Here is a 23,125-nt window from a genome sequence, read left to right as displayed (position 1 = left end):
TGGTAGCAATACACTATCAAGACCTACAAAATCTTCTCTTAGCAAATGCTTGACGCAGGCTTGATAAACAATGAAAAAAAGAAAAAGATTTCCTTGGACTGGTACAAAATACTGATTTTTTTCAGAACCACAGAGAGAAATCCGATTTAGTCTACAGCACAGCAATTTTTCGTTGTTATTCCTGAACACGTTATGTGAAAGGACTTAGTTCCCAAAGCCATGTATGTACAATACAGTTAGGACCACCTCCTCAAAACAGATTCTGTTGTCAAATTTAGTGTTCTCGATATTCTGCTTGCACCTTTTAAGGAGTAAAATAAACCACTCCAAGCAAATAAGCAAGAACATTTTATTGTGACACTTGCAGCTTTACCTTTCTCAAGTAATACAGAGTTCTCCCAAATGTCTTTGCCAGCCAATTTAAATATTTCACCTACATCTGCATCACTAGTTTATAAAACTTCTCTAAGATCTGCATCTTTTCAACTGATTTAACACAAAAACAGAAGCAAAAGAACAAACTCTTGAAAACATAAAAGAGTTACATCGTGGCACATTTATTCTTTAGTAGAAAGTAAGAAAAACCTCCCTACTGACCTTTACTCCAAGTGAGGAAAAAGATAAATATCCACAGCTCTTTGTCCCATCTGGTAGGATTTTAAGATCCATCTATGCATGTATAATCACAGAACACAGTTTTAGCCACACTGAACCACCTAAGCAGATTTTATGTTCCATAGTTTTTAACATGCATTCCGTCCTCGGCGTGCTGACTACAGGACAGAGATTCTGTGTACCTACAGTGGTTTCAAATTAAAAATACACCATAAGCCAACTTAGAGAAACATCCATTAGTAACTAATAGAAAGAATCACAAGAAGGTCTCACAACAGTTTACTAAAACATTAAGGTTCTTTAAATCACAGTTGTCAAATATAAAAATTCTATTTCCCCTCTAACTGAGATCTATTTACACGAACATTTTTAAAAGATGGGCTGTAACTCAGCTCTAATCGCTGTCATCTGAGCCCCCTTCAGAGCCCTCATCATTGGATGCCTCTGGTTCAGACTCGTTCCCAGAAGCTCTGGCAGAGCCCTCGTGGTCAGAGCCCCTCTCGGAGTCTCTGTCGGACTCGGCGCTGCGCGAAGCCGGGCGCGATTCGTTCTCGGAGCCGCGACTCCTCCCCGACTGCACCGACTCATTGTCGGACTGCTCCGACTCCGAGCGCCGCCTCTTCCTCGGGGACCTGTCGCTGTCAGACTCCTCGTCGGACGCGCGGGCACTGCACCTGCGGGGACTGCCTGCCTCGCTGCCAGACTTGTTCCTGTTATCAGAATCGCTATCAGAAACAATGCGCTTGCTGTGCTGCTGCTCCCCGTCGTCCGAGTCACTGTTGCTATTTCGAGCGTGTCTGTGGGGAAAAAGCAGGGGGGAAAAAGGTATTAAAAGGTGCTCCCTTTAACTTACAAATAAAGCAAGACACCAGGATTTGGGTAATGCTGGAGTTAGAAGAATGAGTGGAATTAATTTGCACTGGGAAGGGATGCTGTCAGTACAATGAAAGACTTCTCATTATCTTTGTGTTATCTCATTAAAACTGCATTTTCTCTTGAAGGCATGCATTGAAACTCTAAGCTCATACAAAGTTAATTAAGGTTCTTACCCATCATCAGCAATTTTGAGTTTGTCCTCATCAGAAGAATCATCACTTGATGAAATGATGGCTTTTGATTTGATCTTTCCTTTCATTGAAGGAGGCAGACGTTCTGGTTTGGGCTGTATAGGGGGAAAACAAAGGGCTGCTTGATCATGTGGCACACACAGCCCAAACGTAGAAACACATTCAGAAAACCAGACAGGCTTTTAAAAAATTTTCCATTTACTATCACTTAATTCTAGATGGCTTTGGAAATATCCTTTTCATCCTTGAAGCAGCAATAGCAATAGGAGAGGAGGATAAAAATAAGCTCTAGGGCCAGTTGGCTCCAAGAGGTTTTGCTGTAATTCTCAACACTAATAAATCTCTCTTGACCAGGGTAATGCTGAACTCCAAATGCATATTTAGAAAGTGATGCAGTTATTCAGGGTTTAACTTACAGCCTTCTTCTTCTCTGCTTTGGGTGGACGTCGCTTCTTAGGCCGTGGGCCATTTTCGTGTTCTTCATCATCGCTCCCCTCTTCTGCCTTCTGGGGTCTTGAACAGAAACATATTTTATATGGCATAAAGCATAATACTGCAAAAACCCCTTAAAACATACAAAAATACCAGCCTCAAGAAATGTCCAGTTCATCAAGTGTTACTCCTACTTCTTTTGCAGAGTGGTTGTTTAAGTTTTATCATGTGTAATGTGTAAGTAAAAAATAATCATGTGACCTCTTGATAAGAGTTTGTTTTCAAACTGTTACAAAAGACTGCAGAGAATTTACTTAAAAGCCCTACTATTGCTCAGGGACTAATATTAAATGATCATTAATTAATAATTAATTAATTAAAGTATCAGCTACCTCCTCCTTTTCTTCTTCTTCCTCTCACCCTCCTCTTCTTCCCCATCTTGTTCACTGCCACTGCCCTTCCTCTTCTTTTTCTTTCTAGAGATGGGCAGATCTTCATCACTGTCATCATTGACAAACTCATCAAACTCCCCTGCTCCTTTTTTGGAACGCTGTAAGAAACACAGACGACACAACATATTATTCACATCCCAGTCACAAAACTACCAGGAAACACTTCAAAATAGAAATTTAACTGAACATGTTTTGGAAGAGATGACAATACAAACCTTCTAGAGACTATGGCAAAGTTGGCACAAGATGGATATAATTTAGAAACTGATTCCAGATTGGCACATGATAAGATAATATTCTGTTATTTTAACAATTGAACACATTTTAGTGATGCGACCATGCTCAGAACTTTTAAGTATTAGTTTCCAATTCTGACAATTTAGTATTAATACTGTGCAATTTTACTCAGTAGAGCCTAGGAGCTAGAAATTAAAAACCTGTGCTCCTGCAAGAGACCAGATATCAAAAGGGAAAAATTAAGGAGGTTTAAAAGGAAAGAAAAAACAAACAGAAAAAGAGATTAAAAAATTCTGTTCTACCCTGCCTCCACCACCACCACGTTTTTTCTCCTTTGATCCTTCTACTTCACCAGTAAACATCAGAATATTCTTGGTCTTCTCTACATATTGAGCTCTTTGTTCCAGAAGTTTCTTCTGCTCCTCTTTTTCTCTCAGGCGCTTCTCTTCCTGAAACACCAAGGAAGCCAACCATTACCATTGTATTTGCAGCATCACGGTGATTATAATAGCGGGCACAGAAATTATTTGCTGTCAGGAGACTGGAAAATTGCTTTTTGATGCTCTGTGTCACAGCAGAAGGTGCACATGGCAAAAAAAAAGTTTTCCACAAGCCCATAGTGGAATAGGTAAAAGTCTGATGGCAAAACTTCTGACACATCTATTTTATTTAATCATACAGCTAAAAATCTATTTCTGAGGCTATGAGGAAGAAAGAGTATCACCTGTTAGCTGTAGTATTTTCAGCTAGCACTTACTATGACTAAGAAAAACAGCTACTAGGGACCACCCCAGAGCAGCAGGAGCACACATATTGTCATCAGTGTGTCAGTACACTTATAAAATGCAATCAACAGAATTTAGTAGAGTAAAACCTGCTCTTTCAGCAGTTTCTGGCGAAGCAGCTCCTTTTCCTGCTCCTGCTTTGCACGCAGCTCCCTCTCCTCCTCATCCTGCTTGCGTGCCCGAGCCACGTGATACTGGGCCTGGCTCAGTAAGTCAGAGCACTGCCTGCAAAATCCAAGGTTCTCAGGTAAGGCAAGGTGGCAAACACAAAAAGAAATGCTTTTATAAAGGGCCTGCATCACTACACCACGTTCATATGCCCAATAAACTGAAAAAAAGCTACTTGAAATAGCACAGAGAAGAGCAGTGCAGATTTTTGAGTAAATTAATGCATGTTTAGTAAGCTAATTTATCTTGCAATGTATCATTTCAGAACATACTGCTTCACACTTCAAATTCAGCCAATTCACATACAGAAAACCCACACATGAACATAAAAGGAATCGTGCCAACCAATTTGGACAGGTTCAGAAGTAGGGTTAATAAGAGCTTGTATTTAATCACAACACCCTAGCAAACCTAATCAGAAAGGGCAAAATTTAAGCTCAAAAAACCCAATTGTGTAAGAATTAAGGTTACATAAAATGTCCAAGTCACATGAAACATTAGAGCAAGGTGCTTTCAACACCGTCTTAGCTGATGTCAAAATGACATTTCTTTTAATATTGAAATTTCCTTCTCTGCACAAAGTGCTTCGCTGATACCCATTTCAGATGTACAGGGCAGGATGGCCAACACATGGTATTTGTACAGGGCTGTGGAAATCTTACAAGAATGCACAGTAAGTGAAACACAGGAAAAGAATGGAACAGTAATAGGGAGTGACCCTGCACTTGTATTTCTACTGTTCTAACAACCTGACAGCTGAAATTTTTGAACCTAATTTTAATACAAAATAACAATATTCCACTTAATATCTGAACGAAGGATTTGCTTGTGAGTTGGGGGTTTTTCTTTACCTGGCTTCTGTAGCAGCAAGTGCCAAGTCAAATCTCATCTTATCACCTACTTTACTCAAGTAACTGAAGTACCTGGAGGAAATCACAAGAAACTAAAGTAAGCAAATATGGCATTACTTACATATTTTTTGCAGTTTTGCCTTTAAACAAAGCATTTAGTACTGAATTACAAACCTGTAAAACTCAACCAGTTTCCTCTGTGCCACCACCTTTCAATACAACAGTTAAAAAGGGCATTCACAGTTCTCCAAATTTAAAACATTCTAAAGCCACTCTGGAAAGGAAAAATTCTAAAGAGAGTTCTGAGATTTCATTTGCTGGCTCCTACCAGTAAGTACATTGCTGACCCCAGCAGATTGATTTCTTATCTGTCATAGATTACATGCTTTAATTCAGCATAAGAGAAAGAAGGAAAACTTGTTTTTCAAAAATCCTTCTAGAGCAGCCTCCTTGACCTAGCGGACCAGCCCTTGTGAATACAACAAACTTCCAAGTAGATCAGTAAGCTATGATGATCAGTGCTTTGGAAAGTTTCTCCCATTTAAAAGACAATTACTTCTAACTTTCAAGATTGCCACAGTTTCTTCCCATATACCCTCAGACACATTTCCAATGAAGTGTTTTCGTGCTAGACTCAAATTCTTGTGTATATGAATAAAATAATTCCTTGCTCAAGGTGTAGACTATGGAGAGTATTTTCCCAAAAGTTTTAGTTAATAGGTAAAAATAAATTCATGCAACTTGTTCAAGACAATAAATAACAAACTTCTCACTAAATTTAAGTTAGAACTTCTATCCTCAACATAACAGCAGAGCTAAGAATGCACAAAGCATGCACCAGCTACACCAGCAATACCTAGGAGCAGAATAAATGGTTGAAAGCTCTGTTCAAGGATGGTGACAACTGAACCAGATTAATCACACTGGTGTCTGCACAAAATTTTATATTATGTTTTTTTAAACAGAACTAAAATATCTCAAATGCACTTAAGAAACTGCTTCTGTTCTTAAGCTGTGACAGTACTTGGGCTTTACTTGCCAAAAGCAGGGCGAAATTAGTTTTAAGGGACTGCCAGTCATTAATTATGCTTATGTAAGATAAACTGATTTGCTTTTAAGCCCCATAGATTGTTTTGAAAGAAATCATGAAATAGTATTCAAGTTGTAGAATAATTGTCAACATTTTTTCAACTGCGCATTTCTGGGAAGAAGAGCATCTTGGTCACCACAATAACGAAACGCTTTGAGAAACACATATTGGCACCTGGTCAAACAAAACTGGCTCTGGAGCAAGGTCTGAACACAGAGTTTTGTCAGGCTCAATATTTTGTTTTTCTACTAGAAACTCTGGAATAACACAGTGCTTTGTAGGAGATGATTGCTCTACTAATCAGATTTGTGCAAATATACTGTAAGGGGACAACCAAATAGATTACAATGATTAGAAATAAATGATCTTTACCTGTGGGCAAGCTCCAGTTCTTTCACAGCATTAAGCACTTCCTTCAGATTGCTTTTTTCATCTTTCAGGACAGAGGTAGCAAGTCTTTGCAGCACTAAAGCCACATTAAACATGAGAACTGTATCACTTGGAGCCACATGCCTGGCCTGGAAAAAAACATGTTTTTAAAAGAAGCTACAACATGATACAGAAATGACATACAGAGAATAAACACTGCCATTTCAATCCCAGACCACCAAATTTAAAGAAACACAAATTAACCAACAGTAATTTTATTCTGTGATACATGATGTTCCAGATCCATACCTTTAACAAAGTTTGTTTGCATTCCTGCAATTTGCCACATTTGAACAGTGCCCGGGCCAAATATAACAACACTTCAGTGTTTTGATGCTTATAGAACTTTCTGAGGCAGTTCTCATACTGAAAGAAAAAAAAAATCAAAGTAAGAGGTGATTGTGGTTTGCTGTTTCAGTTAGCTAACTCCAGCAAATGTTTCTATTCCTAAAAAGCATGACTGCTAATATGCCTTTTGTTTTTTAAAGAAGTGTGTTATGCTACATGGGTGCCTCCTTTTCACTGATCAGAACACTCTCTCCTACTCCATAGCAGGTACCTGCTTTTTTCTAGAAACTGGCTGCAGCCCAGAAGGCTCTGTAGGTCTTAAATACCAAAGAATACTTATTAAAGTACCATCTACTGCAACAAAGTCCAACCAACATGACTCATTTTAAGACCACTCAAATATTCTCCACAGTATAGGGGGGAAAAAAAATCTTTTTTCTTTATTCATACAAGATGTTTTACCAATTGAAATATATTTAATATAGTAATTCCATATATCGGATGCAATTAGTTAAAACAAAAAATCCGGACTTTCCATATGACAACAACATCAAATTTGTTCTGTCCACTCAGCTGAGGAACTTGGCCATGCAAAGGGGTATTAGTTTCTCTAAAGAGACTTGTTACTATAAGTTTTGTGGGTCTAGAATTAAAGGTTTAAAAGTTACCAAATTGATCTTTTTCAGTAACAAACACCTTCTGTTTGACACTCTTTTCTCAAGGAATCCTTCACCCTTTCTAAGTCTCCAAAATAGCAAGGAATACAAAGTAAGTTTTATTTCCAGCTCAAGTACAGAAAACTGCCCTGAACAGTAACACCTGAGGTTGCTACTCTTGGATCTCACTGTGCTGTGAGCACCCAGTTTTCACTCACCTTCAGCATCAGAGTTTTGTGTTTAGCTCAGGCCTGCCTCAGATTTGTATGCTTTAGGGTAGAGAACTCAGTAGGATAATTATTGTGGCTGCAGTAAGCTGGGCTAGTAAATTCAATTTGTCTCCCTTTGAGTCCAATATCATGTATCACACTGTGACTGCATAGCAGAACCCAGGGAACAATAAAACACTTCAGTAAACAAACACATTTCTAATAACATCTTTTCTTATATAAATCAGCAAATGAGTAAAGTATTTTTTCTCCCAAATGGATAGGTGAAAGTGACACCCACTTCCCCACTGTAATTCACTGCTTAAACAATTGCTAAAATTAGATTTTCATTAGGCTTTTTGTCAATAAAAATAGACAAAGTGCTAAGAAAACAACAGACCCCATTCAAGCACAACAGAGTGAGTGTGATTGTTGCCAAAGCTTGCTAACAAATAGTTCATTGGAGGACAGTGACTACTGAGCTCCTGATCATGTAAGAAAGGCCCAGTAACACTTCTTTATTAAGCACCACAAAAGCTTCAGAATAGCTCTGAATGAAGCATTTTTGAGCCTCAATAAGGACTCAAATGACACAAGTTTGTTCTTAGTTTCTTCCTGTTCAACATATGCTGTGTTTTTAAGCTTATTTGTAAGCTTTTGATCAGCTAATTGAGTCAATTCACTCAGAATAGGTTGACACTTGAACATTTACTTGCTTGGGCAGGTCAGGTCAAACTAGCTGACCTCAACAGATTTCTTCCAACATGAATTACTTTGTGATTTTAACTGTGGTGAGTGAAATGATGGCCCAGTCAGCTTTTAAGACAGCTCTGTTTGTTATTCATGTGATCATTTACAAGAACAAAAATATGAATTGCTGCTATTAAAAAAAAAATTCCCAGCAGCATATTGTATTTACTTACTTTGGAAACATCTGAATGTAAAATCACATACTGTAACTACACTGACTGAAACCCCTCTGACTAATAATTTATTCCACAACCAAAATTCTAACCCTGCTACCAAAAAAAAGTATAAAAGTTGATAGGTGCTTTGTCACTCCTCACACATATTTGGCAGTCTGTTATTAAATCTAGACTTGACAGCCAACAGCTTATTAAAAATAGACCTAGAACTTGTTAAAATACTGCTCAGAAATTTTCCCAGCTGCTCTGACAACAGAGAAACATCTAGAAGTCATGTAAGCCAACGCAGGATGTAGTTCATTGTGGAGATGTTACCATCTGCACAGCACTGATGTACTGCTTCTGCTCTACGTAGATATGTGCCAAATTCAGCCACACATCACTGATATCTGCTGTTGCCTCTCTCACTTGGGCAAAAACATCACGAGCTTCACGGAAATATCCTTTATGTGCCAAGACAGCTCCTGAAGGGAGAGGAACATGTACAATGTGAGCTTCCAGGTTCATGCACTGTGCACTCCTACCACAGAAAATTCAATACTGCCTCAATAAAGTGCCCCCTCCAAAACTGACACAGCTGCCATTGCCTGGGCTCCACTCTACAGTGCTCAGGCCCTGAAAAACAATTCTATATTAAAGCATGGAACGTAAGTATACGATCACCTCTGAAACAAGAATATGATCACCTCTGAAGGAAAACTAGAGTCTAATATTCACCTATGCCATTAGCAGCATACAAATTCTTTGGGTCATTTCTGAGGACTTGCTTGTAGATGGCTAATGCACGGTCTTGGTGACGTTTCTCCTGCAGAGAGAAATGCCCCAATTCATCACTCACTTCTACAGTGGGGTATTAAAAGATCTACACAGAGGTTTTATGAACTGGAAGATGCTAAACAGATATGAAGAAGAGGCTCTGAATAGCTAACAACATACAAAAAATAGACAAACAAACCCACACATAGGGCAGAGAGATGCCCATTACCTTTTCTCTGTCTCTTGTGGGTTGATGGAGAGTCTGCAACCAGACGTTGCCAAGAGCCAGCATGGAATAAGTATCATTTTGTGTGGAGGGCTGCTTCAATATTCTTTCAAATTTCTTCTGTCCTGGACCCCACTCTTGTTTAGCCAAATGAAGATTGCCAATCAGAGACCAAGCATCTGGATGGTCCTAAATAAAAATTCACTGTAAGTTACAAATGCACTTTTCCTTTTCAAAGTTACTTTTCCAAGTATAAATGTTACTCCTCTTAAATATAATTCCATATTCAAAAGAACCCCAAACAAACAAAACACAGAGAGCAGATCTGGCAGATCTCTCTTCTTTCCCTAGTTTATGTGAGCAAACAAAATAAAAATATAAAAAAAGGAAAATTAAAATTGAAGTTAACTTATTATTTAGAGTGTTTTAATGTTAAACACTTATGGGGTTACAAACCTGATTTATTTGAAGTGCTTCTTTAAACCAATCAGAAGCCTCATAAAAATTCCCTTTATCCCTGGCCATAGCTCCAAGCGCAAATAGCCTGAAATAAAAATAGAAAATAAAATAAAAATCAGGGAACTGGTTAAAGTCATCTTGAACAAAGAAAATATTGTCCATGTATGAATTTCAAAAGCAATCCTTCTCTTGACCAGTTGAAGACAGGAAACACTAAGACACCTTTCATATTCTATTCACAACGAGAAATATGTGAAGAGGAACTTGCACCCACAATGGCCATACAAAAACTGCAGGTTTTGAATAGTTAAAGTATTGTAGATGTGTTCAACTGGCTTCATAAGTTAAGAACAACTGAAAAAACACAAAGAAATAAGGATCCATCAGTTACATAATTCTCCTCCCTCCACTTTAGATAGCTCTCCCATCTCCACAAGCTTTGGGAAGGTATCAGCAGGTGACAATGGAAAACAAGCAGGGAAAAGGCTACAGATGAGGCTGGGGCATGATGTGTGCTGCAGCTTGTGGCAAATAGCACAGGTCAGCCCCAAAACTACTATGAAAACAAGGGAAGACAGACATAAGGAGAGCAGAAGACACTGTCAACCAGAAGATTGTTGGTATTGTAAGGACGACTGTGGAACTGAAACACCGAATGTTTCTTACAATCAACGTAATTTGGATGTTCTCTCAAAATGTTTTTATAGAGCTTTTCCGCTTCATGAAATTCACACATGGCCTCATAGAGCCTGGCAAGGTTGTAGGATGTTGTCACAGAGATGGCATTGTAGTAATGCTCATCGTGCTCAGCCTCTGCTTTTGCACGATCCAGCGACGCCAAAAAGTATTTCTGAAGTACAGAAAGAAAAGAGGAATGAAGCACTCCAAAATATTCTCAAAGAAAAACTTCTGTTTGATCAAGAAAACTCATTTAAACTCGTGAGTAACTGCATACCTTTGCTTCTCCTAGGTTTCCCAGCCTGAAGTGCAGAGCACCCACATTATTCAGGATCTCTGGAGGGACATCAGCCTGTACTTTCTCCTGCAGAATGCGTGTGGCTGTTCCATAGGCTGACAGAGCACCCTTTGGAAAGAAACAAACAGAAAGTGGATGAAAGAAAGAAGACCATGACCTCTAAAAGCTCTTATGAAAAGCACATTTATAATTCACCAAGCGTGTATTAATAATACCTGTATATCAGTCTGCTCTAGAATTTGGGCTAGCTCAATCCATGCCTCTACATCATCAGGATACTGCTCTGTGACTTTCTTTAAATGCCCCTGAAAAACAGCAGAAAATAATTATGCCACTTCAAAGACATACAGCCTTCTTAAAAAAATGGAAATAAGAGTGAAGGCATTAACCTTATCTCTAGAAAGATACACCATACTGCAGAAACAAATGTCCTAAACATCTGCACAGTAATAAATCTGCATTAGTTTCCTTCCTTCATTATTCTCTTTTTCTGTAGAAGAAAAAACCTGCTTCCAGTCTCAGAAGCAAAAACTATTACACCAATATGAGAAACTAGAGAAGTGATGTGTAATATACTTTGAATTTATTTACCCAACATTAGGTTTAAAACACCTTTCATTTTAAAAAAGCATAACAGTCCTTCCAGATAAGCCAAGACAAGTGTTTTCTGGAAATCATCAGCTGATTTGCTGTCTTCAGGAAATCATGAGCTAACTTCCCATCTTCAGAGAATTTTATATATATATGGGAAGAATTCTGCCCTCTTCATGTACTAAATAGAGACATGAGGCTGGAGCTTCTCTAAATTCCTGGACATGCTTTACCTAGAGTTCAGCGTCGTCTCAGTACTGTCCAAAAGTTGTGACTCTTCATAGACAGGAAGATCCCTCATGACAACCCATATGAAATATTCCATATCTACAGCTGCCTAACCCTGAGGTTTTTTTAACTTAAGGAACAGTCTGATTTCAAGTCTGATTTCTACTCTTGCATGTAAACACATGATGCTGGCAGAAGGAAAACTCACCTTTGCAATATCCCGTTTCTCCTGATCTTCTGAAGCTGCATAAAGAGATCCAAGGATTTTCATAGTCTCATAATTGTTAGGATAGGCTTTCAAAACTTTTTCAAAGCATTGTGAAGCATTCTCTTTGTCCCCTCGATAAATGTACATTTGACCCAATCCAAAAAATGGAAGTACGAAAGAAGATGAGGCAAACTGAGTGGCCTGGTAATAATACTGGAAAGCTTGATCATAATCTTCCTAATTAAAAGGAATTAAATGAAGAACAGTCAGTGTTTTTAAAGGCAACGTTTGCATGACCTTTTATAACAGAGACTTTTTTAAAGTGTGAGCTCAAAGAGGACTTTTAAAAACTGCCCTACCTGCACGTGAAAAGACCTTGCCAGCTGATAACAGCTCTCTGCCTGCATTGCTTCCACTTCTGTGTTATGGAAAGCATGAAGAGCCAAGTGTTGTACTTTACCATAGTCCTGAAAAAAAAAAAAGGAAGTTAAATGAAATCAACTTCCTTCTTCACTTTATTATGGTCAAGTGATTTATGATTTAAACATGGATAGCTGGAAAATATAACAAAGCTTTAGTCACGGCACTGACTAAATAACAACAGATTTAGTTTTAGCTGTTACTATTATTTTCTCTATTTCATATTTAAAAGCATGGGAGAGTGAGGAGACAAACAAACAAACACCCCAAACCAAACTAACCAACCAACCAAAAAAAAAAAAAATCCCAAACATCAAAAACTCAAAACCCCTTCAGGGCACAAAGGTGACTTTGAGTTGAGAAGTAAGTGTACCTTTTCTTGGTTTTCTTGACAAAGGTTTATACAAAATTCAGGCCAAAAACCTCACACTTGTCCATCTAGATTAACAGATATTAGGCACCTGATGAAATGAGTTTGAATCTAACACCAGAATTCTTGCTGTTCAGAATTTATCAAGTACTTAACTGTAAAACTTCAGAGATCTCTTACCTTCTTGAAAAAGAAGTGATTAGCCAAGTGATTCAACACCATTGGATTACTGGGATCAATTGTGTAAGCCCTAGAGAGGAGTTGAACACCATTCTTGATGGAATCAGCCTAAACGAAACATTGACAGGTATCAGCCACACCTCAGTATCTGTATCTTATTACTATTTTCAAAACCATTTTTCAGTCTAGGCTCCTGCAGGACTTCTGACAACACCACACTGAGCTCACAGAAAAAACTAAGTTCAGCTACCAGCTTTCTTCCTGCAGCATACAGGCGGGAAATAGGAAATGAAGCTACCACACAGGGATGGAAAAGAGCAGAGCAGGACTTTCTAGGGAAAAAAAAAAAGCAAAAAACCCCCAAAGACTTAGTCTTTATGTCCTTTGCCAAGTCACATTCACAGCCTGACGGCCCTCCTTCTGTTCCTTCTATTGTTCAGTGTCCCCAGTGCTTGTTTGGTTTAGGTTATGATGTTCTACCCAATTCATTCAGCAGTGGAATGAAGATATTTTCATGTTCAAATTCTGAACAACAACTTCAGATGTCATTTTAAAAAATGATAGAAGTTTGCAGTGCTTATGTAAGAACATCATTGCACCAACTTAACTCTTTCGTAAAGAAACTTTACACTTTAAAGAAAGCTTCCCATAGGTAAAAATGTGACTTACCTACAAGTTCCAATCAAGTAAAATAATTGCTCTTTATTTAGGACACCCATGAGACCTGTATCACAAGCATGTCAGCTTAATCTGTACTTATTTCTGAACAGAAACACCAAAAATGGTATCTAGAAACCATCTAACATCTGTGCTTTACTTTGTAATTATGATGAACAGAAAGCTGTCTTATTGAACAGATTAGGTTTCAAGAGGTTAAAACATAACATGAAGGCAGCTAAAAAACCAACTTCTATTTGAACAGGTACAATCTTTCCAGGCCTAGCATAACAATATACCTGGATTAGGAGATATTGAATCATTCCTGCCTTAATTTTCAAAGGTAAATGTGTTTTAACAATCACACTATGCATTTGTCCAAGTTCTCCAATAATCTGAGTCTCATGTCCAACTTCAACCAAATTCAGTAGAGGGATAGAGGTCCCAAAGCTCCTAAGTGCTTTCATAAAAGAAAACCTGAGATCAGACAGACCTCAGCAAGTACAGTGTGATCTCAACCCTGATCTGACATCATAACATCTTCTAGGAGGAAGAAACATTAGAAATATTTAAGCACAGAAAAGATGCCAATTAGTTTGATACTCAGAGAGACTCTTTTCCCCAGTGTTCTTCCCTCCCTGTGTCAACTCTTCAGTGTTATCCTAACTTGGAAGTAAAAGCTGTGAAAACAGTTTAAAGTAAAGCACAGATGATGTATTTCTTAGAAAGAACACAAAACATCTTTGAGCAGCTCAGCTTTCAATCACAGCTTTTTGAAGCTTCAGGCGCGTGGGCTCATCCCTTGACTTCAGTTAAAAGATCTTCAGGACAAGAAAAAGGAAGATACCAGATTTCATCAATTTCTCATCCGTGGAATTTATTAAAATTTGACTTTAGAGTATTTTTGACTCTCTCTGTAGTTTTACAAAAAAACATCTTATGCCCACTTTTTTTAGTTTCTTCATGAAAGTCTTAACAGTTATTTTTTTTTCCCCATGAAGTAGTAATCCAAGAATTTTTCAGACATTCTGTGCTAACAAAAAAATCTTTCTAGGGAACTATAGATCACAACACACTAAATTTTGACCATACAATTATGTAAAAATTTAATTTTTGAACACTTAAAGGTCTCATCCTCCACTGATAATATCTGAGATGGTTAATCCATGCTAAGGAAGTTATGATCCCAACTAAGCTATATTTTCATATGTATTTTTCTAGTGATACATCATCTAGAAAAGTGGATCACCACTTAATTGTAGTTTTATCAGCCCAGTTAAAATTTCTTCTTGCCTACTCTTAGGTTTACCATGCAGCATGCATGCCTGAATATAACTTTGAAACTTGTTTGAAAACTTGTTCTGAACTCCTAAACTTTTAAAAAACTTGTTCTAACCTCCTGGGACTGTGTCTTATACCTTGACCTTCCTTCACGTATCTCACCATGGATTTTTATTATTTTAAGTAAAATAGTTAACCTAGCACTGTTTTTCTGTACCTAACTCCTCTGTAAATAACAGAACTGAGTATTTTTAACAACAGAAGAAAGCTATTCAGAGTGTGCTGCTCACACCACAAGCACGTATCTGTAATATCATTCAATAGTAGCACAGACTTAAAATTATTTAACTATAAAAGTTATTACCCATTTTAAAACTAGACTATCTTTGAAAGGATAAAAGTTTAGCTTTTTTAGCTAGAAGAAAGTAAACTGAGCGTGGATTCTTGCTAAGTCAGACCCACCTCCTTATTATTGAGTTCCAGAACAGCCAGTCCAACCAAGGCCCCGACGCATTTGGAATTCAGCTCCAGAGCCCTGCTGAAGGCCAAGCGAGCTTTTTCCAGCTTGTTCAGTTTCACGAAGCAGTGGCCCATTCCCAGTCGAACCTCAGCTAGAGAACAACATGACACCATTCAGAACCCCAAAGTTTCAACTTTATGCCTTTTTTTCACAGCCTGGAGTGAAAGCAGAATTTTTAATAGTTTCCTAAAGCCTCTAAAGCCATTTAACAATTTGCTGTTTTTCAAGGCAGCAGCCCATGCTTGGCTGACCACAAAATGAACGTGAATGCATTAGTAAGACTTTACTTCTTCATAAACCCCAGAACACTGATCTATCTCCCACAGACTCCACTGCCAAACAAATAAAAACTTATTTTTATGGGAATGTATTAGAAAACAATAGAGAAAAGCATTAAAAAATTGCCAGATGGAAGGGTTGGAAATTTCTCAGGCAGGTTAAGTTCACCCCAAACTAACAGGCCTTCAGAAAACACAGATGCATAAACAAGTTAGCTGGCATTTCTCCTCAAACGATCAACTGATTCACATGCTGTTTATCATCCTCCAACTTCCACGACCACGTACATATGGACTAATACAGAAAATTCATATCATATTGCCCTTCTGGTGTGCTCGTGATCTAAGAGTACAGAGAATTTATAAACAACAGTTTCAAATCTGTGTCTGTAAAAAAGCAGGGAGCAAAGGAAAGATGTTTGTTGAAAAGTAAGGCTTTTGTAGCATTCATTCCTACGGTAAAGCAGACCATAGAACACACATAAACCTTTTTTCAGAAAGATTATGGCAAAATGTATCACATCTCTCGTAAGACTTCCAAGAATTTATGATCCTAATGTAAATACCTGGAAATAATGTATTTATATCCCATGTACCACTTTTACGGCTATTAGCAATTGCTTTCCAAGATTTTTGCATAGAGAAAATAATACAACACCAGGAACATTCACATTGTGCACTACAGGTAGAATTCTACTTTTTAGGTCTTGTTTCATTATTGCTACGTCATTTCTGAAGCCTTATTCCAAGAGCTCAGAGAGAGAGAAATTCTGCAAGAGCCTTGAACAGTTCCCTCCCTCCCCACACAACTTTAATTTCTCTTACACACAAATTCTCATTTTCCAGTATCTCTTTAAAGGCTAATGCTTTGAAAAATAGAACAGTATTTTCCTAAACACAACTTCCTTCTCTAACAATTAAGAAATATTTCAAGTCAATGAATGCCTAAATCTCCCTATAATGAGGGCTGGGGTTCTTTTGATAGATATAGACCACAAAAATGCCCACTGAATTTGAATTAGGAAGACCTGAGTTAGTTTGCAAGCAGAACAAATACTTCCAGTAGCAGATACTGTCTGTCTTACCTGGGCAGCCTGGATTGGTACGCAGTGCTTTCTTGTAGTAGGCAAGGGCTCCTCTATAATCCTTCTTGTTAAAAGAAATGCATGCCTTACCTATTAGAACATACCAGGAATAAAACCAAAGAGTTATAAACCAGAAGCTCAAGTATTACTTGGTAAACTTGTGCTGCGCCCATTTTCAAAAGCTACAGTTAAAAACTAACAGAAAATTCAATCAACAACAACTTTTATTACCTTTGATGATGTCAAATATACGAAAAAAGTAAACATGAAAATACACGAAATGTACATTTTCATATTTTTCTGCAGAAACTTAATTCCTTATTGGTCCAGAGGAAAGACACTTACTAAGACTAGTGAACAACTTAAATTTCAAGTGTTACAGTCTGTTAACGCCTCACTAGTGGTAACTTCACCCTTAACAAAGTGTACAGCTTCATTGCCATCATCAGGGAAGCATAAATAACTGGACTGGATGTATGCCCACGGACCTCAGAAGATGCCAGTTAGCATTACACTTTTCCTAGCTCTTCCACCTATGTGTACTTTCCAAATTTGAATTAGTCTGGCATGTGTGTCTTGATCACATTCTCTCTACACACACACTCTTAAGCACATAATTCATTCTCAAACTCAACCACAGAGACCAGGTTTTTACAAATATCCATAAACTCATACCAAGAAGGGCAGGAATATTATTTGGAGACTGGTTGAGCACGAAGTGGAATTGTGCATCGGCTTGGTCCATCTTATCACCTTCAAGCAGACAAAAGCAGGCTCTTCCCAACAAGTGATTCTAGACAAGGAAAAGAATTTGCAATACATTTATCTTTACAAAATAGGAAGTTTGGACTTCATGGAAGATTAAGTGCCTTATAATGCTTTTTACAATTAAATTATTTCTCTTAGATTTATCAAGCAAGAGAATACCAATCCTTCCTTCCCAACCTCCAAAGTTGACTGAAGTAGGTCTATCAAGCATGCCAAGCTAGAGATAATTACTCCTGGTGGCACCACACACATTTCAGATACAAGTTTTGCTTACATGTGACTTTAAAGCCTGAGCAGTTGCTGTCTTCCATTTAGTGAATCAATACTTGTTTTCTTTACAACAACTAATTTACAAAAATGGGTTTTTGATCAGATGTCAGTTTTACCTGATCATACATGATGATTTTGTCAGCCATGGTGTACAGCAGGGTGGCCTGGGTAATGAGCTCCTTCTTGTTGTCTTTGTTCTTCTCCTTCCGAGCCTGCTGTACATAGTAGGCTGCCAGTGTGTCCAGACATGTCATCTGATCTTTCTCGTGGTCTCTGTAGTCCAGGTTGCCATCGATGCGGGCAGCTTCCAGCAGCTTCACAAAGTCTTCTGTTTTGCCTTGCTTGTAGTATTCCAGCTATAAAACATACAGTTTTAATGGACACCACCCCAGTGAGTACAGAACATAGCAAGTTGGTGCTTTAGATATCACACAAACTCTTTTTCCAGGATGTAGTGATAAATCAGAAATAAATGTAGGGATAATTAGAGAAAGGTATTCTGATAACGCCAAATATTTTTCTGTCCTAGAATCATTGAATGGCCTGGGTTGGAAGGGACCTTGAAGATCATCTCATTCCAACCCCCCTGCCATGGGCAGGGACACCTTCCACCAGGCCAGGTTGCTCAAAGGCCCATCCAACCTGCCCTTCAACACTTCCAGGGGTGGGGTATCCACAGCTTCCAAAGACAACCTGTGCCAGTGCCTCACCACTTTAAAACACAAGTTTTTGAGCTATTTATAAGTGAAGAATCCACTGGTCTTCACCTGAACTTCTTTGACTTTCTGAAATTTAACCGTACTTTCCACAGTAGAGATATTGCCCCCTCTGTTTTTATGAAGCACGTAAGCAAAGCCACAAACCAGGAAAACTATGGATTGAGGGGAAAATAACCTTAGAAAGCAAGCCTCAAGAGGTATTGTTTCAGGAACAAGAGATGAAATTAAAATCCTAATATGCATATGCCAATCAGAAACATCAATGACTGCATGACCCCATAAGGTTCCTGTTCAGAATTCAGTTATCACTGGTCATGAGAATAAGGAAGTGGAAATTATGATTTATGTGAATACAATACTCAAATATACAGTTTGTATCTATACTGACCGCTAGGGCAATCCATATGTGCAGCTGGGTGTGTTCCTGTTTGAGTATACTTATAACTTCATCACCCTCGGGCAACTGATCGAAGTCAAGCTCGATAACCTAGGACCAAACAACACAGATAATCTTTTCACAAAGCATTAAAAACATTGTCTATCATTGAGCTCAAAGGAAGCTGGACATGTCAGAGCACAAAACATAAATAATTACTTGTGTTTTAACAAGGTTATGGACAAAGAAAGAAGAGATAATGTATTGCATTCTGTACATCACAAAAGCGACAGTCTCTCTTTAGAGTAAAAGACAACCCAATGTTTGGGATAGCAGACAGGGAGAATAACCAGAGATCCTAATTCAACTTCTTTCACTATGGACTTCATGCTCAGAATCAGCTAATAATCAACTTAACTGCACACTGCTGAATTTCTACAACTTTTCCTACAGCTAAGACAGAGATTTAGTTCAGAGTCAAAATCTTCCAAGTCATCAGATGTCAGAAAATCAACACCTCAGACTTATCTCAAGAGTCCTGAAATTTTGTAAAGTCACCTTTATGCCCTAGGAAATGAAGAGACTATTGAAGCAGCTAAATTTCTGAATATTCACAGCTGTAGACATGACCAGCAAATGACATCAACAACTTTTCATTGTTCAAACATTGTTTTGTGAGTACTATTCTCCCATGTTGATCTAATCTTGTGATACTATAAAATGAGTAAAAAGGAACAGGTACTCCCTAGATGGGGTATTTGGGAACACAATTTAACTGCTTGTTAGTTCACCTTACTCAGTCATGCTGCCTTTAATAATTAGTCATCTGCGTTACAAGTTAATTTTACAGCAAGAAAGAGGCGCAGTTGTCGTACCCTGATTACCAATGCTGGGACTCCTCTATAGGCTGAGTTAGAGCAATCCAGTTTATAAAGGCTTATAGTTTTGACTATGCAAAACTTTAGAGTACCAGCAAAAATATTTCTGCTTAGCTATTGCTCATTTTAGTTTTGAGTTTGTCTTGCACAGTACCTCCTCTTTGACAAATAATGGCCCTCATCTACCAACTAAAATAGTTATTAATGAGAAATAGATATTATCAACACAGCAAATAAACATGGGAGTACAAAAGGGCAGGGCAGAGAGGAGAGGTATTTTATAGCATTCTTTAGTGATTAATTCAAAACTTTGGGATCCAAGTAGTCCCAGCCTGAACAGCAGCACCAAGATCACTACTCATGCTGATGCCTAGCACAGAAATTTGTCACAGAAGAAAAAGCCCTTGAACATGTAAACTCCACAGAATAAAGTAACTTTGTGAGACTTAAGAACTCAGTGGCAGCCATATAGAAATTAGTTTCCCTATATATATTTGTGCATACACGAATGTCTGTGGGTACAGGTATATATGTATGCATGCATGCATATATGTGCGAGATGAGTGTGTATATATAAGAGTAGGGATACGGATGTTCACAGAGAATATTCTTCAACGTGTAAGCAGTGTATTTCAACACCTTACTCAGCTACGCTATTAATTTAGTATCTGCTACGAAATGATTTAACGTCAAACTTTGTTATACGCTGCAAACTTCCAGATGCTTCTCCTGAATCTTTCTAACCTCGGCTTGTGACAGTGCACCTTAAATAAATGAAAGTTAAGCAAGTTTCTAGAGCCACGGTGAAATAACTTTACAGAGCGGGTCCGCTGCCCTGCCTGTGTCTATGCGCTGCTTGAGGGACACCAAAAAACCCTGACACCCCAAAGTACGGCGAGAATGGGGCCGGACACGCACCTGTGACCCCGGCACGGGGGCTGGGAGCGACACTCGCGCCCCGAGCCCGGGGCACAACCACGGGCGGCAGCAGCGACCGCCCGCGCCCCAGCACGGATCGCCCTCCCTGCCCCTCCCCGCCGCCTCCCCGCGCCCGACTCGCCTCGTCGGTATCCCGGAGCGGGATCTCGATGGAGCCCCGCGACATCCTGGCCACAGCGCTGCCGGACCCGCCGGGCCGGGGCCGCCGCGCGCACTTCCCCTCACGGCAGCGCCCGACCCGGACGTGCTCGGGAACGGGGCGGAACGGGCCGGGCCCGCCCCCGGGGCGGTGCGAGGGCGGGGCTCCCTCGTTCCGACACACATCACGCAGGTACCCTTAGGAATGCGTCCGTATACATCTCTAGAACACCAAAAAGCCGCGCTGAGTGTTTGTGTGTACGCAGTAGATTTGCCTGGGTGCTCCCTCGTCTTTGGAGCACGACTCCCTCAGGTGGCGCCTCTCCTCACGACATCTCAAAATCATCAAAAGATTTCCAAATAAACGCGTTAAAACGTGCGGATTTTCCCCATATTTGTGGGAAACCAATGTGTAAATCCAAATTAATATTATCAGACTAGCTCAGCTGGTGTAATACTGTTCATGCGTATTTATAATTTTTCAGCCAGAGCTGGGCCAGCTCTTTTCCAGTTAGGTGAGTGTTTTTAATGACAAATACTGAATCTGATAACATTGGAGCCTTGGCTGTGTGAGGGATTCAGCCGCACGGAGATGCAAAGTAAAGAAGGAATTACACAATTGGGCTCCTAAATTGTGTTTTTCCAATTATGATGGCAGACACATTGCATATTTGGATCAGACACAGCAAGCACAGTAACCCATGACCCATCTAGGTCATTTTTGCAGTTGTACCAAGGGAAAAAAAAGGACTAAAAGATCTGTCACATTTCTACTGAGATGATTAAAAAAACAAACAAAAAACTGTGACATTATTTACAGAGCCTAATAAATCCTAAAGCAAACATGATTTTGTCCTATAGCCATCACCCACAGAATACACAATTTTGAATTAATTGATAGTCACAACTATAAGGCATTAAATTAATTTTATTTTAAAAATAAGTATGAATTACTATAACACTATTATAGTGTTATAATGACATGGGAGGTTGGTGTCATTATAGTGGTAATGACTAGATGACTTGGAGTGTTGCCTGTTTTGTGAAGCCAGAATAAGTAGCATTTTTAATTATTTAACATTTTGAATGTGAACTTCAGATTTTTATTTATGCAGTAATTATTCTGAACTGAGTTACCTGCTCCAGTGCATTGTAACAAATATTTCTCCTATTCTTTGAGTAGAGTTGTTCCATATATACCTTTTGTAGAGAAACATGGAATGAAAGCACAGTGATGTTGAAATTTATAGGAGGGAGAATGCATTTTTTGCATTAAAAACATGCCAGAACCAATGTTATGCAAAGCCAGGTGCTAATTAATAGAGTTCCTAATTGGAAGTCCTAATTTTCTGATTTATAGGCTGATTTTTCAGAAATAAGCCACTTTTTAGATATTTTCGTTAATGCCAAAGCTATTTGGACTGAAAAGGCAGCCTATTCCTGAGGTATTTGTTCACCAGTGTCTGTAGAAAACTAGATTTCCTCATGGACAGAAAACTAGTTTTAATGAAAGATTTTATAGGGCCAGACCTAAGGAATATTAAGACAAAGTTAAAGAGGGAAAACAATTCTTTCTTCCTGGTACAAACCTGCTACACACATTTTAAATAGTTTAAAATTTTATTACTATACTATTGGCTTTTATATTGTTTAAAGCAGGAAGACTCCTTTTTTTTCCCATATACACTCATAACAATGAGTCACTATTGGCTATATAGAATCTCTTTAGTATGTAAATTATTGTTCTAGTGAAAAGAGATTTTTTTTTTCACTTTATGAGCACTTAGGGACATTTCAAGAAAAGAGGCTTGTTTTATCCTGCTGTCCTTTCTTTTTATTTCATTGGCTTTTATTACTGTGTAAATTTAAATTACTACTTTTAAACTTGGATTGTTAAGAAGATCTTGTTAAACAAGAAATACTTACATGAATAAAGATACAGCAAATTGAGCTTTCACTTATCATATATGTTATATACAGTAAAAAACAATCTCTGAAAACTTCATTACCACACGGAATAATAAGCCTTTTCCAGGAATGAAAATTGAGCTTAGCAAAGCTACTTTAATAACATAATAAAAAAAAGACTTCTACCTACCCGACCACTACTCTTTCCAAGCAAATTACCATTTATGCTTCAGGTGCATGTCCTTAAATAAACAAGCCCCAGTTGGAAACAGCTGAGTGGTCAGAGCAGGATATTTTAGTAGCAAAATATCTTTACATTTGATTTTTAGGAGAAAAACTTTGGCTGTAGGCAGGGTAGTGGTAGAATGCACTGGAGGGGGGAGGCTGGCCAGCACCATCAGAACTTATTGATGTACTCTAGGCCCTAGCACAACATGTGTATATTGAAGAGGTAGTAAGCAGGTTTAGTAAAGTGCTGGGCTGATTAGTTAAAAAAGTGCTAAAAATGGGTTTAATGAGTATAAATTTTCCTATTAGGTGGTTTAATATTGTGCTGGTTCCAGAGGCTACTGTGTTAGCTGTGTATATCAAACTTGTTACTTTAAGGAGTTAGGATGTTCTGTCTTGCTGGTAAGGAATGCTGAAGTAGGCCCTATTAAATGGATTTTGAGCAATGCTATGGCTTTTCT

General features: G+C 38.5%; 1 protein-coding gene across 1 annotated transcript; it reads right to left on the bottom strand.

The window, feature by feature from the left end:
- Positions 1–335: 335 nt before the first annotated feature.
- Positions 336–20,619, bottom strand: CTR9 (CTR9 homolog, Paf1/RNA polymerase II complex component). The gene is made up of 25 exons (XM_032112294.1): positions 20,512–20,619; positions 18,586–18,684; positions 17,595–17,834; positions 17,116–17,233; positions 16,441–16,530; positions 15,020–15,168; positions 12,620–12,727; positions 12,009–12,116; positions 11,650–11,886; positions 10,838–10,927; positions 10,602–10,730; positions 10,297–10,496; positions 9,644–9,731; positions 9,191–9,376; positions 8,923–9,010; positions 8,521–8,669; positions 6,376–6,492; positions 6,070–6,215; positions 4,608–4,679; positions 3,678–3,813; positions 3,106–3,252; positions 2,507–2,664; positions 2,099–2,195; positions 1,665–1,777; positions 336–1,412 (listed from the first exon to the last, which is right to left on the bottom strand). The coding sequence occupies exons 1-25, from the start codon at positions 20,554–20,556 to the stop codon at positions 1,010–1,012; spliced, it is 3,513 nt and encodes a 1,170-aa protein (XP_031968185.1). The 5' UTR covers positions 20,557–20,619; the 3' UTR covers positions 336–1,009.
- Between the last annotated feature and the right edge of the window lie 2,506 nt (positions 20,620–23,125).

This window comes from Corvus moneduloides, chromosome 6, assembly GCF_009650955.1.
Source record: "Corvus moneduloides isolate bCorMon1 chromosome 6, bCorMon1.pri, whole genome shotgun sequence".
NCBI classification, from domain to species: Eukaryota; Metazoa; Chordata; class Aves; order Passeriformes; family Corvidae; genus Corvus; species Corvus moneduloides.
The sequence above is the reverse complement of the archived record's forward strand: the minus strand, read 5'-3'. Positions and strand labels throughout refer to the sequence as shown.

What these genes read in the sequence shown, in the direction of transcription:
- CTR9 (XM_032112294.1), bottom strand. Translation starts at nt 20,556, where the DNA reads ATGTCGCGGGGCTCCATCGAGATCCCGCTCCGGGATACCGACGAG. An exon ending in CTTGCTGCTACAGAAGCCAG is followed by an intron (nt 3,814 to 4,607) that starts GTAAAGAAAAAC and finishes TGGATTTTGCAG; the next exon opens with GCAGTGCTCTGACTTACTGA. An exon ending in AAGAAGAAGAAAAGGAGGAG is followed by an intron (nt 2,196 to 2,506) that starts GTAGCTGATACT and finishes TTTCTGTTCAAG; the next exon opens with ACCCCAGAAGGCAGAAGAGG.